General features: G+C 40.9%; 1 protein-coding gene across 1 annotated transcript in view; it reads left to right on the top strand.

Annotated features, from left to right (window-relative positions):
* Positions 1-392: 392 nt before the first annotated feature.
* The window catches only part of LOC145901820 (myosin-binding protein C, cardiac-type-like), a 30,834-nt gene continuing 17,419 nt past the window's right edge, over positions 393-13,807 (top strand). Inside the window, exons 1-22 of the mRNA XM_082989625.1 lie at positions 393-414; positions 721-867; positions 1,103-1,195; positions 1,832-1,882; positions 3,243-3,291; positions 3,400-3,453; positions 3,732-3,761; positions 4,064-4,239; positions 5,751-5,903; positions 6,144-6,248; positions 6,649-6,725; positions 7,019-7,132; positions 7,332-7,448; positions 7,826-7,942; positions 8,355-8,502; positions 8,731-8,864; positions 9,867-10,083; positions 10,394-10,498; positions 10,807-10,995; positions 11,697-11,825; positions 13,080-13,192; positions 13,481-13,682. Of these exons, the coding sequence (XP_082845751.1) occupies positions 393-414; positions 721-867; positions 1,103-1,195; positions 1,832-1,882; positions 3,243-3,291; positions 3,400-3,453; positions 3,732-3,761; positions 4,064-4,239; positions 5,751-5,903; positions 6,144-6,248; positions 6,649-6,725; positions 7,019-7,132; positions 7,332-7,448; positions 7,826-7,942; positions 8,355-8,502; positions 8,731-8,864; positions 9,867-10,083; positions 10,394-10,498; positions 10,807-10,995; positions 11,697-11,825; positions 13,080-13,192; positions 13,481-13,682 (2,542 nt within the window). The remainder of the gene's footprint in view (positions 415-720; positions 868-1,102; positions 1,196-1,831; positions 1,883-3,242; positions 3,292-3,399; positions 3,454-3,731; positions 3,762-4,063; positions 4,240-5,750; positions 5,904-6,143; positions 6,249-6,648; positions 6,726-7,018; positions 7,133-7,331; positions 7,449-7,825; positions 7,943-8,354; positions 8,503-8,730; positions 8,865-9,866; positions 10,084-10,393; positions 10,499-10,806; positions 10,996-11,696; positions 11,826-13,079; positions 13,193-13,480; positions 13,683-13,807) is intronic.

The raw sequence follows: 13,807 nt of genomic DNA, 5'->3' as shown, positions 1-13,807 counted from the left end.
GGGCAGCCCAACGGTTTAGAACAGACCGGAGGCAACTGAGTCGAGCACAGAAGCGTTTTTATCGGCTTTGGAATGCGCGCGGCGCCGTAGATGAAGATAACTAAATGTTAAACAGACGAGGCAACGAATGTACACTGTGAGCTTTGGGTAGTACATATGCAGCGTACACGCCAAGGCTTTTTAAAACTAGCTGCATTGTGTGCCATGCAATATTTCATTTTCGGCAGGTTGTTTACTCATATTGTGGTTATACTGCGTTTGTATTTTTGTTTGCTATCGAGGATAATGCAGCGTACAAATTAACTGTTTAGATTCACCGGATTTGACACAAGGTAACCGGACTTGCAAAAAGTTATTACTGATTGGATAATAGCTGACGTCACATTGGAATCATGTCGAGTGTCGGTAAAACAGGTATTTGAAAAATTACATTTTATAGCTTTGTTTTTTTTTACAAGAATCATCGCGCTCTTATCAACCACGCCAAGCGATAGGGAATGTTAAAAAAGTTGTGCTTTGTGTTCACACAAATTTACGCTTAGTCGGACGCTATTGCATTTACATCACATTATTGGCGTTAAAATATCGAAATTGCATCAGTTTTTTTCTCGCACACAGTTTTATGTATTTTTAATGTGGCGATAATTCCTTGGATGTCAGGCCTTTTACCGTGTCCACAAATACTCATTCCGTGTGGACTAACTTGATTTCATGTAACAGATTTGTCGACCAAGAAGGTGGTTAAGAAGAAGGTTGTGAAGAAAGTTGTCAAGAAGAAGAAAGAAGAGCCGACCAAGGAGGAAATTGTTGCTCCACCAAAAGAGGAACCAAAACCTGAACCACCCAAGGAGGAGAAACCCCAAGGTAGTTTTTGTGTTAAATGTGTGATTGTTGTGTACTTGTTACAAACAAATACGTTTAAAGAGGTAAACCATTTTGTCGCCGGTAGGAGACGAATTTGGTCATTTACCTTTGCGCGTTCACTGCATTATCACTACTTAGGCATAGTATTTGGTGTGCAGAGGAAACTTAACTGTTGTATAAAGCTTTATAATTCACAAAACAAATTGTTGAAATTCTCCACTTTTTATCGGCAAAAAAGAAGCAAAACAAGCTGAAGAACAGAAGCAAGAAGTCGAAGCTAAGCCTGCTGAAGAGACAACAGATGGAGCTAAACCAGAGAAAAACGCTGCGGGTGGGTCGGCTGCACATTATTTATAACTGTCTGCTAAATGCTGGTCGATTATTTCAAGACACATTCAGACATACTTAGACACTGACTTCATCTCGACGCGCTTAGCATCAAAACATATTTGTCGTTTAGATGTTTAAAACTTTGGCGTTGAAGGTTTTAAAAACTGACCGAGTTGACCTTCAAGGAGCTTGTAATTCCGCAACTCGATTTGCCAAGATATGCAGCATTGGCTATGGAGTTGCTATGCGCTCAAACCGCCCTTGGTATTTAATCGTGTTTGCAAAACCCACACCTAAGTTGCACGGTTGTTGATGTGGACATGGCGGCCGAACAGATTTGATCCAATCCAGTTCGCCTTTGACGGCAAACATTTTTGCTTGTGGCACACTTTGCCATTTTAATTAATTGCGAAAAACTTGGAGTTAATTAATCTGAATGTAAATACCAAAGCTATTATGCTTCCCAATTAGCAGACGTTTGCCAGTTGAAATTAATGAATTTTAGTGTTTATAAATGGCTCAGTCCACGATGCCCCCACCTAAAGTGTCTTATCGTTATATCGGTGTATGGTGTTACGGGTGATAAGGTTTTGTATTTATCGCGCACCTGTTCTGTGTAACACGAATATGTGTTGAGCAGGTGGGGACACTATTCTCGAAAAGCCCGAAAACGTTTCAACAAGCGAAGGTAAGATTTAATTTTACATAAAAGTATTTTTGTTTCGTGTGGTTAACTAAGAGTTGCTGTTACTGCCAAATACGGTTTGTAATTTGTCCTAAACTTGGGCCCCATTTAGCTATGCCAGCACTTTATCATCACATTCCGGTATGAATAAAGCGACTGTGGACAACTGATTGTTATGCTAAAAGCCAAGAAAATTGTGATCAACATACAAAACCCACCCTTTAACGTATGAATAAACACACGGGATATTAATCACACTGTCCAAGGACCTTTTAGGGGTTAGATTAATTGGACAGTGGGAATTTCTCGAAGACGTTTATCTCCCGTTGTCGTCTGTTAATTCTAACGAATAACCCAGACCCGACAAATTTCGTGCTCCGACTTTCTATTTCTGCCCCTCGATTTTTGGAAAACATTAAGAAATTTGCGTAACGAAAACCACGTGAGGGGAAAACCCGAACTGTTGAAAGGGTAAAGATCTTTCCATGCCAAGCGATGGTTTGATAAAAATCAATCTCTGTTCGACTCAGTCCTGCTAATTACTCTAATTACTCCATCGAATTACGTATTTATGTTTCATTGTAAAAAATACTCTTCGGCAATATGACAATAAAAATGCCAAACACCCGAAGATGACGCTAGCTCGGAAATCGGGGCAAGGATACTACCTAAAAACACCTCTTAACCGCAAAAACCATACATAAAACAAGGCGAAACCCAATGCAGCGTTAATAGCACAGACTCAATATAACATACATACGCGGTGTAAGGTGTGGAGGCAACCGTCCGTGTGCGCGTGGCTGCGGCCGACGTGCTTCACGCAGTCAACGTCAAATGGCTGAAGGGAAAGTTCTATGAACTGAGCAAGGGCGACCGCTTCGAAATGTGGCGGAACGAACGAACACACGAGTTTTTCCTGAAGTTCCGCAACCCCAAGCAATCCGACACGGGAACTTACAAGATAAAGGCGGTGTCCCAGCGCGGAGAGCAGGAATGCTGCTTCGAGCTTAAAGTCGGACGTACGTTTTGCACTGACGTAACTGTCGATGACGTCACTTGCCCGTGATGTGACGCATGTTGCACCGAGGTCGATGCATATATATTTCACATGGCATTGCAACTCCGCTTTCACCAAGCCCGCACTGCTTCCCAATTCTTAATTGGCCATGCCCTCCGCACATCACACTGTTGTTTATCTTAAAGGCTCGGTAATTAGTGACGTCACTGATCAAGTGTCAACACGCTTCGTTGGCAAGGGCAGGGGAATGCGTCTGGTCTGCAACGTTCTAACCACTTGCTTAGCCGTGTAGTTGTTAGTTATTAACATTCATGTTTGTCTATAACACTGGTATTTTTTATCCAGCTCCCATCGTCGAAGAACACAAGATCGAAATCAAGAAAGGATACGTTCCGTAAGTTCACTGTGTCGATAACGACGTAATAATACAGCAAGTTTCAGCTTTTGCCCCACCCTTATGTGTGTTTTACTTCAAAAATTAAAAATAAAGTTGTTTTTGCAGCGATGAGAAAGATTTACAACGAGATGTTGATTTCCGCACTCGCCTGAAGAAAGTGTGAGTGTCCGCAATATACATAGTTATGTGATGTTTACACTGTAATGTATTTGCTGGTGTATACTTGAAATTTTATTTCACTTGTAGCTTTGCTTCACGAGCTCCCTAGCTCCAATGCACACAAGCATGGCAATAATACAACCCCAGTAATGCTGGATAATTGCCTATTTGGCAGTTCGTGCAAGTTTTTAATAGATAATGACACAAGAATAAATAAGTTTCGTCAACTTACATACACATTGCTTTGCTTTCCCTAAACACTAAGTTTTACTGCGCAGGCAAAAGAGCATTGCATCGGGCGGTTTGAGGTAACCTTGCATCTGGTGTTCACTGCTGTGTTTTGCATGGGTTGTGATTTTGCATGTTTCCCCTTTCTTGGTAATTTCACGTACCCATTGCGTTATAAATGTTGAAAACTATCTTCCTTGTATCTTGCTCGATTGTGTTGTTAGTTGTCGTCAAATTTTTATTTGCAATTTGTCAGTTGCGTTTGTTTTTCACTTGAAGTGGTTGGAATGCTTGGTATGAAAAACCCTGATTGTAATAAACCGTTGGGTTTTCAAACATCCTAAGCTTTTTAGTTGAAAATTCCATCGGTATTATTTTCCAGCGAGCGTCTTAAAAAAGAGAAGCAATCGTCGGGACGAATGGACGTTTGGTCGCTGCTGAAGACCGCTTCAACGCGGGATTACGATTCGATCGCGTTTAAATTTGGAATCCACGACATGCGAGCTATGCTAAGGAGAGTGACTCAACTGAGCAAAACTGCGAATAAGAAATGCCCATGTAAGTGATTGGTTGCCTGCCGCGCAAAGCTCCATATTAAGAATTTCTGGAACGAGAGTCAGTAAAGCTTGTTTCGGGGGTTTCTGCAATTGAAACGACGTTGGTATTTGACCTATGTTGTCACTAATTACTTTTTCTGTAACCTATATGCAAATTTTAACCTTTTCGAAGAAAGAGCAAATCTAAAATACGCGTTGCATTAAAATTGCATGTATGTACAAGTTGCTTTTTTGAATATCAAATTACTGGAAAAAATATAATATATCTGTGTTAAAGCAAAAGTTACTCCAAAACTTTTGCAACTGCTAACGCGAGAAAGGGGAATCCCGTTCTATTTAGACGACGTAATTTATTTTTTTGGATGAATTCATAAACTCGACTCACGTATATTGAGAATAATATCCATGCAAATCGGTCACTTTAATATCACAAATAAATTTGACCCTGAAATTCCAGCGCCCGCTCTTTAAATATATTGGAAATTTCGGGCGATATCTGACCGGTTCGGTTTCAGTTGGCTGCACGATGTCTTATAATTATAGTTTTCCGTGTGCACACTGACCATCATTGTTTAAGCTAATATTGGACACCATATGCGTTTCTTAAAATTATTCGTTCTGTTTTGGCTGACGTATGCGCTGAGGTTTTCACTCTTTGAATACAAACGTCAGATAATACTGCAGCTTTGCACATGAATAACCTAAGTTAAAGGTCATACCGGTTGCATATTTTGGGAGTTCCTGAAGTACATATTTGTAAATACCCGTCAGTCATGTCAACACTTCGCGGTTAATGGGCCTCTACAAATAACCTTCAAAGAAAGGTGATGACGAGGTGATTGGTTACGTCATCACTTCCAACCTTGGCAGTTTCGTTGGGAAGGTCGCGTAAACTTGTTTGACATCTTGGAATGAGAGTTAAATACTTACGTAGCTATAGTAACAGCATATAAAAACGTTTGTAAAAAAGCGTAGATCTTCCACTGACGACTTGAATTGGTTTGGGATTAAAGCGTTAAAATTCTTTCAAAAAGTGATGACTAGGACAGGCCTAGATTTTCAATTCTATTTGAATAAGAATACTGAGGATGCCGCATAGGCGAAATATATATATTCAAAAAAAACATTTTGGTTGGATGATTAAGTAGCAATCTAGGCCAGTCCTAGTTATCACTTATAGTAACAGCATTTACGCTCTATGGTAACACATTACAACACTGAACAGCTTGCTTTGTTTTGTGTGAATTGAACTGTCAAATCACGAAGTGAAAAGCGAACTCATACACAGACAAAAAACGATTAATAGCGCGCTTGAAGTTCGGTCTTGGTCACGATTATTGCATCAGCCAAACTAAACGCATCAACACTCATATAAACAAATTATTTGCGCCCGTCTATGAGGGCCGCGGTCACGTTTTTTGCATCAGCCTAAATACGTAACATTACCCCATAACATCAACATCGCGCTTTAATTCGCTCCGTTTGGTTTTAATCTGTGAATTCCCATTATAGCTTTTGCCCAAAAGTTGCCTGAGACAATGTCGATGGATTTGGGTGAGAAGATTGTTCTGGAAGCGGAAGTCGCGAACGAACAGATGACGGTGAAGTGGCAGAAGAATGGAACGGAAATAACCGCGGACAAACACCACCAGATCGTCACCAAAGGTAGATATGAAGTCGCTGAAATGTCGGAATGATGTTGAAGGAGTAACAGACCGTGAAAGACGGAAGTTTTCCGGGGTTGATTGGGCACCATAAGCATGACAGACTTGTGACTTTTCCCTGGAGCAAAATACTGTGTTAAATTACCAAGATGAGTGAGATCGTGTTTGACGTCACATTGCCACCTCAACCTGCAAATTATGTCTTGCTTTCTAGCGCCCACTAACGGTATGTTTTTTTTAGCCAACAAACGTTACTTGATCATCGACCAAGCGACCAAGGATGACGATGCGACTTTCTCGTGTGTGGTTGGGAAGGATGTGACGTCATGTGAGCTGTTTGTTCAAGGTGAGTTGTGTTGTATTTGTCCACTGAAGAAGAATGCCAAGAATGTACCTCAAATCGAAAACAATTATGTTTTAGCCAGGTGATTTTCGGTTGGAAACAAATATTAAAAACTTTTGTCAGTTAGTTTCAAATTTGCAGCTGGTTTAATTTTCTTTTATTTATTTATTTATTTATTTATTTATTTATTTATTTTGTGCTTATTGAAATTATTTGTGTATGGATCAAACCTGAATCTTTCGTGACATAGATGACGTTCTAGTAGTTGATTAGTTTACATTGAAATTCTAATTTTTGGTTTATTTATTTTGTGCTTGTTGAAACTGTGTTTGTGTACGTGCACCTAATAGCTAATTGCGGCTACGTAACTTAATATATCCAACTTCTTACTTTTCAACGTCAGAGCCACCTGTTACCATTGTGAAGGGGTTTGAAGACGTCCAGATTGTTGCTGGAAAAGATGCGGAATTTATTGGGGAGGTAAGATCGTAACGTTGTCCACGCAAAACGTGGTTTATATTTTGCTTTTTTTATCACTTTTTTTGCTGTGTTCCATTGCAATGCTGCATTGTATACCAGGATCTAATTTACGTATGAACAAGTTGCCTTCAATCCTGTTGCAAAGTAATGGCAACATTTGAATAGACTTCTACACAACTGCTTTGGGACACTTTGAGACCGCTTACATGGCTTACTTTAGGGTCCTCATGGGTTACAGTCGATTAGTTTAAACGATTCTTTTGAAACCGTTGAACAAAAATTTTTATTTACAGATTTCCAGCGAAAACGGCAAATTCAAGATCCTGAAGGATGGGGTCGACATACCGACAACCGATAAGTTTAAAGTTAAAAGAGAAGGAGCGAAAGTTACTTTCACGATTGCTGGGGTAAGATAGGGTTTACTGCATGTCGATATTGCTGGGAAGATTACTTGAATCCATTACTTTCATTACCAATATTTAAACAACAAGGCATGCCTAGACAACTTTCCGATTTTCATGTGACATTCTGCAAATCTTTTACAACTCATATTAATTGTATAACGTTCATAAGTGTTGTTACGCTATAACGATGTAAACTTAATAGGTTGAGGCTGATGACGAGGGTTTCTACCAATTTCTCACCAACGGGAATCAAAGTTGTGCTGAAATGTTGGTGGTGGAACCAGAATCAACAATCACTCGTCCTTTCTCCGATCTCAAGGTAAACACTACTGAATTCCCAGTTGACGATGTGCTAGCTACTGGAATTTCCCCAAAAGCGATTGCCTGCATCATCAAATCTTTCATTGCTTTAAATTTGAAGTCGTGTTATGAATGGATATTTTTCTATGTTTTCTGGTTATGAAAGAACCGTGGCACCAATTTTATTCAGGAAACCATCATAAATACTTGGTTAATATATTTCTGATCGAATAAACGTAATACAACATAAGATTCAAAGAACAGAAACTGCTGACTGTTGTAGCTGCGCTCAACTGTGATATGAACCAAAGTTCGAAGAATTTTTACAGCAAAGTTGTAGTCAAATTCCGTTCAGTTAATCCCTACCCCTAAACATTATTTGTATTTCCTTTCAAGGTCAACTTCAAAGACACGGCCGAGTTTTTCTGCGAGGTTTCAAACGAGGAGACGAAGGGAAACTGGATGAAAGACGGGAAACCCATAAAGGGAGATGACCGAATTAAAATAACCGAGGTTTGTTGTGAGATGTTAACCCCCTACCCCACTTGTCGGTGTATAATTTAAACTAACTTTCGCAAGACGGGTTCCAGGGAACTCTACGGTTCCGCAAACACTTGTTTTTGTCAAAAGTTAATTTACTATCTACAATAACCTCGCGTGATTCCGCGGACAATAAGGTTGGGAAACTCTGGCTTAAACAAGAAAACGAATACAATAATAAAGCAGCTTGGTTTGCCGAAGCAAGTTCACACTTTATAAGAGAAATTGGTTTGCAAAGTTGACGTGTTTCTCAAGGTTGCTTTCAATCGACCCTGTTCGCTCCTGGCGTGTTTACAATAAAAAATACCAGAAATCACCCATGTTTGAGCCGGTGTTTGCTGGACGTATTTGGTGCGACACCGAATACAATGTAATATTGTTTCAGACTGGAAAAGCTCGTAAGCTTCTGATCAGTGAAGTGCAGGACAGCGACCAGGGAGAATATACGTTTGCAGCTGAAGATAACCCAGCTTGTGTGATCACAGCCGCCCTGGAGATGACAGGAGGTCACATCACTGTAGAAAAGAAGAAGGGTGATTACAAGCTGTGATAATAGTGTGACTTCTTCTCCTTTTGGTTTTTGTGGAAATGTGACGATGGGTTTTCGCGCTGACAAATGACCATTATACATTCCTAACATTTAACGACATACACACCATGTTAAAATAGTGGTGTTTTTTTTGTCCTGCGGCCGGGGCATCTGTTGACTTATTTTTAACAATCAGAAACAACTAAACATTAAAAGACTTGATATATTGTAGAGCCACCGAAGATATTCTTGGATCATTCGCTCAAGGATCGTTCGATCGTGGTGAAAGCTGGAAATAAAATTAAGTTGGATATTCCGATATCTGGAGATCCAGCTCCTGTCCCAGAGTGGAAGAAGGGACCCAAGGTTTGTGTAAATGTCTTGTTATACAGACGATGGCGGCTGTTGTGTGTAATTATATATTTAAATGGTATGGGTGCTAAAAACTTACGGTGTAACTATACGGAATATAAAAGCCATGATCATAATGATAGTAAAGCAATCGTTTCGAACGCTGCTGTGTTCATTATCATTTAAGATAACTGAGTTGCAACAGAGCGTGCACAGGTATGAAATAAACAGTTCTGGTCCTAACAAGTTCGTACCGACACAAACTTCAACCAATATCGGATCTTTCGTAATATTTCTCATGTTTTTGTGTCAGTTTTCTTAGCATGAAACAAATTTGCAAAAATATTTAAAATTGCAAACAAAGTAACCCAACCAATGCAATAAATCGTTCAGCAAATTGAAGAAGGTTCAAGTAGGGAACGAGTGCGGAGCGATACCGCCGCTAGTGGCAAGTATACGTCACTGATAATCAACAAATCTCGTCGAACCGATTCCGGTGATTACGTGTTGACCCTGACCAGTGAAGAAGGCTTTGAGTCTGCCACCTTCAACGTGAAAGTTATAGGTAGAAGAATCACGTCACACATCCCCATTGTTACGTCACATTTAAGCACGTGATCACCTTCGCTTGGGTCGCACATGTCACAAATATAAAAGAGCACGTTTACACATTTTTGACAAGAAAAACGATTTTGGAAACTTGTATTTGTGGTTGTCAACCTTGAGTCCAACACCAATCACAATGTTATAATTTATCGGTTGGATCACTACATTTGTTTCTCAAACTTTATCAGCTAATATAAGGAGACTGTGACAACAGCTTAAAGCCCAACTTGAAAACAATTTGTATGTGTTCCCTCTGTCCTTACGTTGGTTTTAGTTGGTGATTTGATCCAGTTGTACGCTCAGAGCACACATAACAGCCACAATACTGAGCTGGCCTTTTCCGTCCTTCACGCGCTTGCTCTTGCACGTTTGAGCACCAATATTGAATTTCCGCACTTCTCACAACAACAGGATGGGGGCAAGCAGTTGACAATGGTGGCGACGGGCAAGAGACAGTGGGTGAACACAAGCGTGGAACACGGCGTCACCTCCATGGTCATCACCGACGCCAAACTCGACGACAGCGACGATTATTACTGCGACCTGGTGTGGGATAAGGAGAAACTAGAAGGATCCGATTCCGAATACGTCAAGAGGCAGGAAATCCACATGCGAATACAAGTCGTCGGTGAGGGGATTCCCCGTGTGACGTTGGCGGCCTGAGGGGTGTTTTTTTGCAGTGGACTTTTTCGGATTTTTCTTGTTTTTTTTTTTTGGTGTGTGGATAGGAAACACTGTTTCCATTTTTCTGTTTTTTTTTGTCAACAATTGTCGCTTTATCGTGTTTTGTTGCATGTGAAACTGTTGTCGAAAGTTTCCAGTGTAAGTGTTGAACTTTGCTGCACGCGCGTGGTTGCTTCTGCATGGCATGACGCAAGAAAGAGTGTTTTTATTCCCACGCTAACGACAACCCCCATTTACACTCTACTTCGTCTCAGATGTTCCGTCCGCCCCGACCACCCCCAAGATATCTGACGTCACTGCCGAGACTTGTTACGTTGCGTGGACTCAACCTTCTTGCAACGGGGGATGTCCCATTAAAGGTATTCGGACAACTTTTATTCTGCTTTCTGCTTCTTTTTGCAATTTTATAACCGCGCATTACTGAGCAACCTAATATATCTGTGTAATGAATTTAGCAAAGGATTTTATGTTTCGGCTGTTGCTTTGCTAGCAGAATTACAGTCCGAATAAGTCTAATATCAGTATAAAAAACAACAAGGGCTTAACCAGTGATCTGTTGTTACTTTAATTTTACATGATGGAGCTATGGAGTCCCTAATTTATAATTGCCCAAAATACCGGTGTTCACGTTACGGCAGATATACAACATCATCACATTTTCCCACAGGTTACATCGTGGAACGTAAGAAGGTGAAGTCGGAACGTTGGATCCGACTCATGATCGAACCTCTCCCATACATAGAGTATGTGGCACGCCGAATGATCGAAGGAACGGAATACCAGATTCGTGTGCGGGCTGTTAATGAGGTTGGGATTGGTGAAGGGAGTCAAGCCTGCATCCCTTTTACTCCGTTAGGTCAGTAATGGATTTGCTGTGTTTTATTTTTAACTTTGAAGTTTGGTTGTGATTGTATGGAAGGTTTTACGGGTCACGATATTTAGAACGAGTTTTACGGGACACGATATTCTTTGTGGAAGCGTGATTGCAATGCAGGAGTAATTTGTACAATTAGATACTTTCGTTCAACTTGTTTGTAAATAGACTGCTTTTAAACAACGAAATTAGGGTTGTCGTCGGGTGGTTACTGCAAGAACTTGGTAGTATTTACGATGCACAAAAGGAACTTTAGTTGTGTGCGTTTAACAAACTGTTAACAACTACCCAATATCCTGGTTTAAGACCACAATGCAAACACAAAACGTCATTTACAAAAGCTTGGATAAATCGTGTCTTCCAATACAACAGGTCCGCTAGGTTGGTTTGGCACGCCACAAATGCAAAATACCTACAGGCGAGTGTAAAACAACAACAAAAAACGCTCTGCGAGGTCCACTAGCGCCCGACTCACAAATGTTTATGGTTTTATCGGTGCCCATAACAGTATATAGCCTACTTCTGATATTTTATTGTCAGTAGCAGAATGATAAATATGACCCAGCGCATCCAGCAGACCTGTAGTATAGGAAGGTTGTCAGCTCGGTGAAGGTGTAAGATCAAAGTTATTCTACAAAATGTTCCTCACGGCCGAGCGACTGAATTATTTTGTTTTGTCGCAGTCTGCTTTCGGTTCCACGCTCGGGGGGCGAGCCCGAACTTCCGCAAGAGGTCGCCACCGCGTCAATTCGCGCGACTTTTTCGCTGCATCGATATTAACCCGATATGGATAGTGACCCCGGCCAGCCTAGGTGCGTTCTTGTTGTGCTGACATGCATGTGACGGTCGTTGATTTCGTAGTGACATTTTTTATAGTGATACATTGTTGATGCTGCCAGGCGTATTATTACTACAAGACAATTCTTCTAGGATTAATATTTACAAACACCAACGTTTCAGTTGCTATACAGCAACTTTTATCGGGATGTACAAAAGTAAATGTGCAAAAAACACGACGAGGTCAAAAAAGAGTTCATTTTATAGTGGTTATGGCGCTGTGATTATAAGAGCCTATATACGCCACTTGTGCATTCTGTAGGGAAAACTGACTTCTATATAAACTGTACAGTTGTGTCTCGAAAAGGTTATTGGATTATTATATACATAATGTTGTGTCTTGTGGCTTGTGGGATTCCCCAAACTCATTGAGGCGCCATTTAGTATTTTTCATGTCTTTGTCTACTGCGGTTTTAACTGTTGGTTATAAAGTTTCACATTATTTGACATAGTTAGGTCATAGTGTCTCGGCTGTTGCTGCTTCTCGTCGATCTTTGTTATTAGAGTTGGAACGCAAGCAGATCCATTCTTTACCCAGCAACTGAGATCCTTTAAACCCAATAAGGCGTAACGCAATGTTTACCCAACTTGCCTCGTTATTCAACGGTCAAACCTGGGGTAACAATGGGGACCCGTTTGGGGCCGACCCTCCGCCACCCACTCGAATTCACCCCTCCGACCTACGAGTCTAAAAATAGGCGCGCATTTTTATTGTTGCATCACAATTACCAACCCCAGGGGCAGACATATCGTGCCCCCTGTGGCCCGAAAGCTTTGATATGGGGCCTTATGGGTGAAGCGTGACCCTGGTCTGTTTGCACGCGGTTTAACCCCTGGATCAACTCATCGCCACCTCGTGTTGGTTTTAAAAAGTTTCTCTCTGCGTGCGTAATTACCCCTAGGCCGAAGGCGTCGTCCAGCTATTTTGTTGACCATCAGTGTAGGTTTGGTCTGACTTTAGGGAGCCTGTTATAGGCATTGTGTCCCGTTGTATGCGTTTCGATTTTACAGGTCATGTGGTGGTTTTAAACTCTTTTTTTTTTGTTTCTTGTATTGTGTTATTTTTTAACACACTCTTTTGCACATAATCTTGATTTTTCATTCAGCAAATTTGTCGTGTTAGTTTTTATTCTCAAATACAACAACAACCACCACACGATAGATAATCCATTGTGTGTTATCGGAGAGGTTTTGGCTCAAAATAAACCTTCCTTGCATCTTTTCTTCAGCCCCTTGTAGCGAACCGACCGGCTTGAAAGTCTCTGCTGCTACGGATGACAGTTTGGAGCTCTCCTGGCTCCCTCCAGCGGAAATTGGTGCTGCAGGGTTGGATGGATATAAGGTATTGTAGTAACTATGTTTTGCGACATCCTTTATTGAACTATTCGTACTCGGCTGACATACAAGCAGCATTTTAATGTAAATGCTTTCTTCGCGATTCTTGATTAAAACACGATGTTTTTAATGTGTTTTCAGTGTCTTAATTTTAAAGTGAAATTTAGTTGTTGTATTGGAAACTAAGGCATTTAATTAATGCACAACTTACGCGATTAACGGACACTTGTGGTTTGTCAAGTTACAAATCACACATATTCTGCGTAAAAACTGTGCTCTCTTCTCACTTTCGCAGCTTGAACAACTTTTGGTCGGAGCCCAACCGGAAGAGTGGAAGTCTGCCCACCAGGAGGAGCTGTTGCCCGGTCACATAACTAAGATCGTTTTGGACAAATTGGTGACGGCAAAGAAATACAAATTCCGTCTCTCTGCTATTAACCGTGCAGGGACCAGCGGTTACGCTGAGATGGGGCCGGTTGTGTGCGCTGCTGTGGTCGGTAAGTCGCTCGGGTTAAGTTGTTTTTGTTGTGGCGTTGGTTAAATGCCTCAACACAGTTGGGCTTGCATATAATATATGGACTTATGACGTCAAGACCAAGTTTTACTATTATAAAACATAAAC

The sequence above is a fragment of the Ascidia mentula genome, chromosome 5 (genome assembly GCF_947561715.1).
Source record: "Ascidia mentula chromosome 5, kaAscMent1.1, whole genome shotgun sequence".
Taxonomy (NCBI): Eukaryota; Metazoa; Chordata; class Ascidiacea; order Phlebobranchia; family Ascidiidae; genus Ascidia; species Ascidia mentula.
This window is presented reverse-complemented; position numbering and strand designations above follow the sequence as displayed.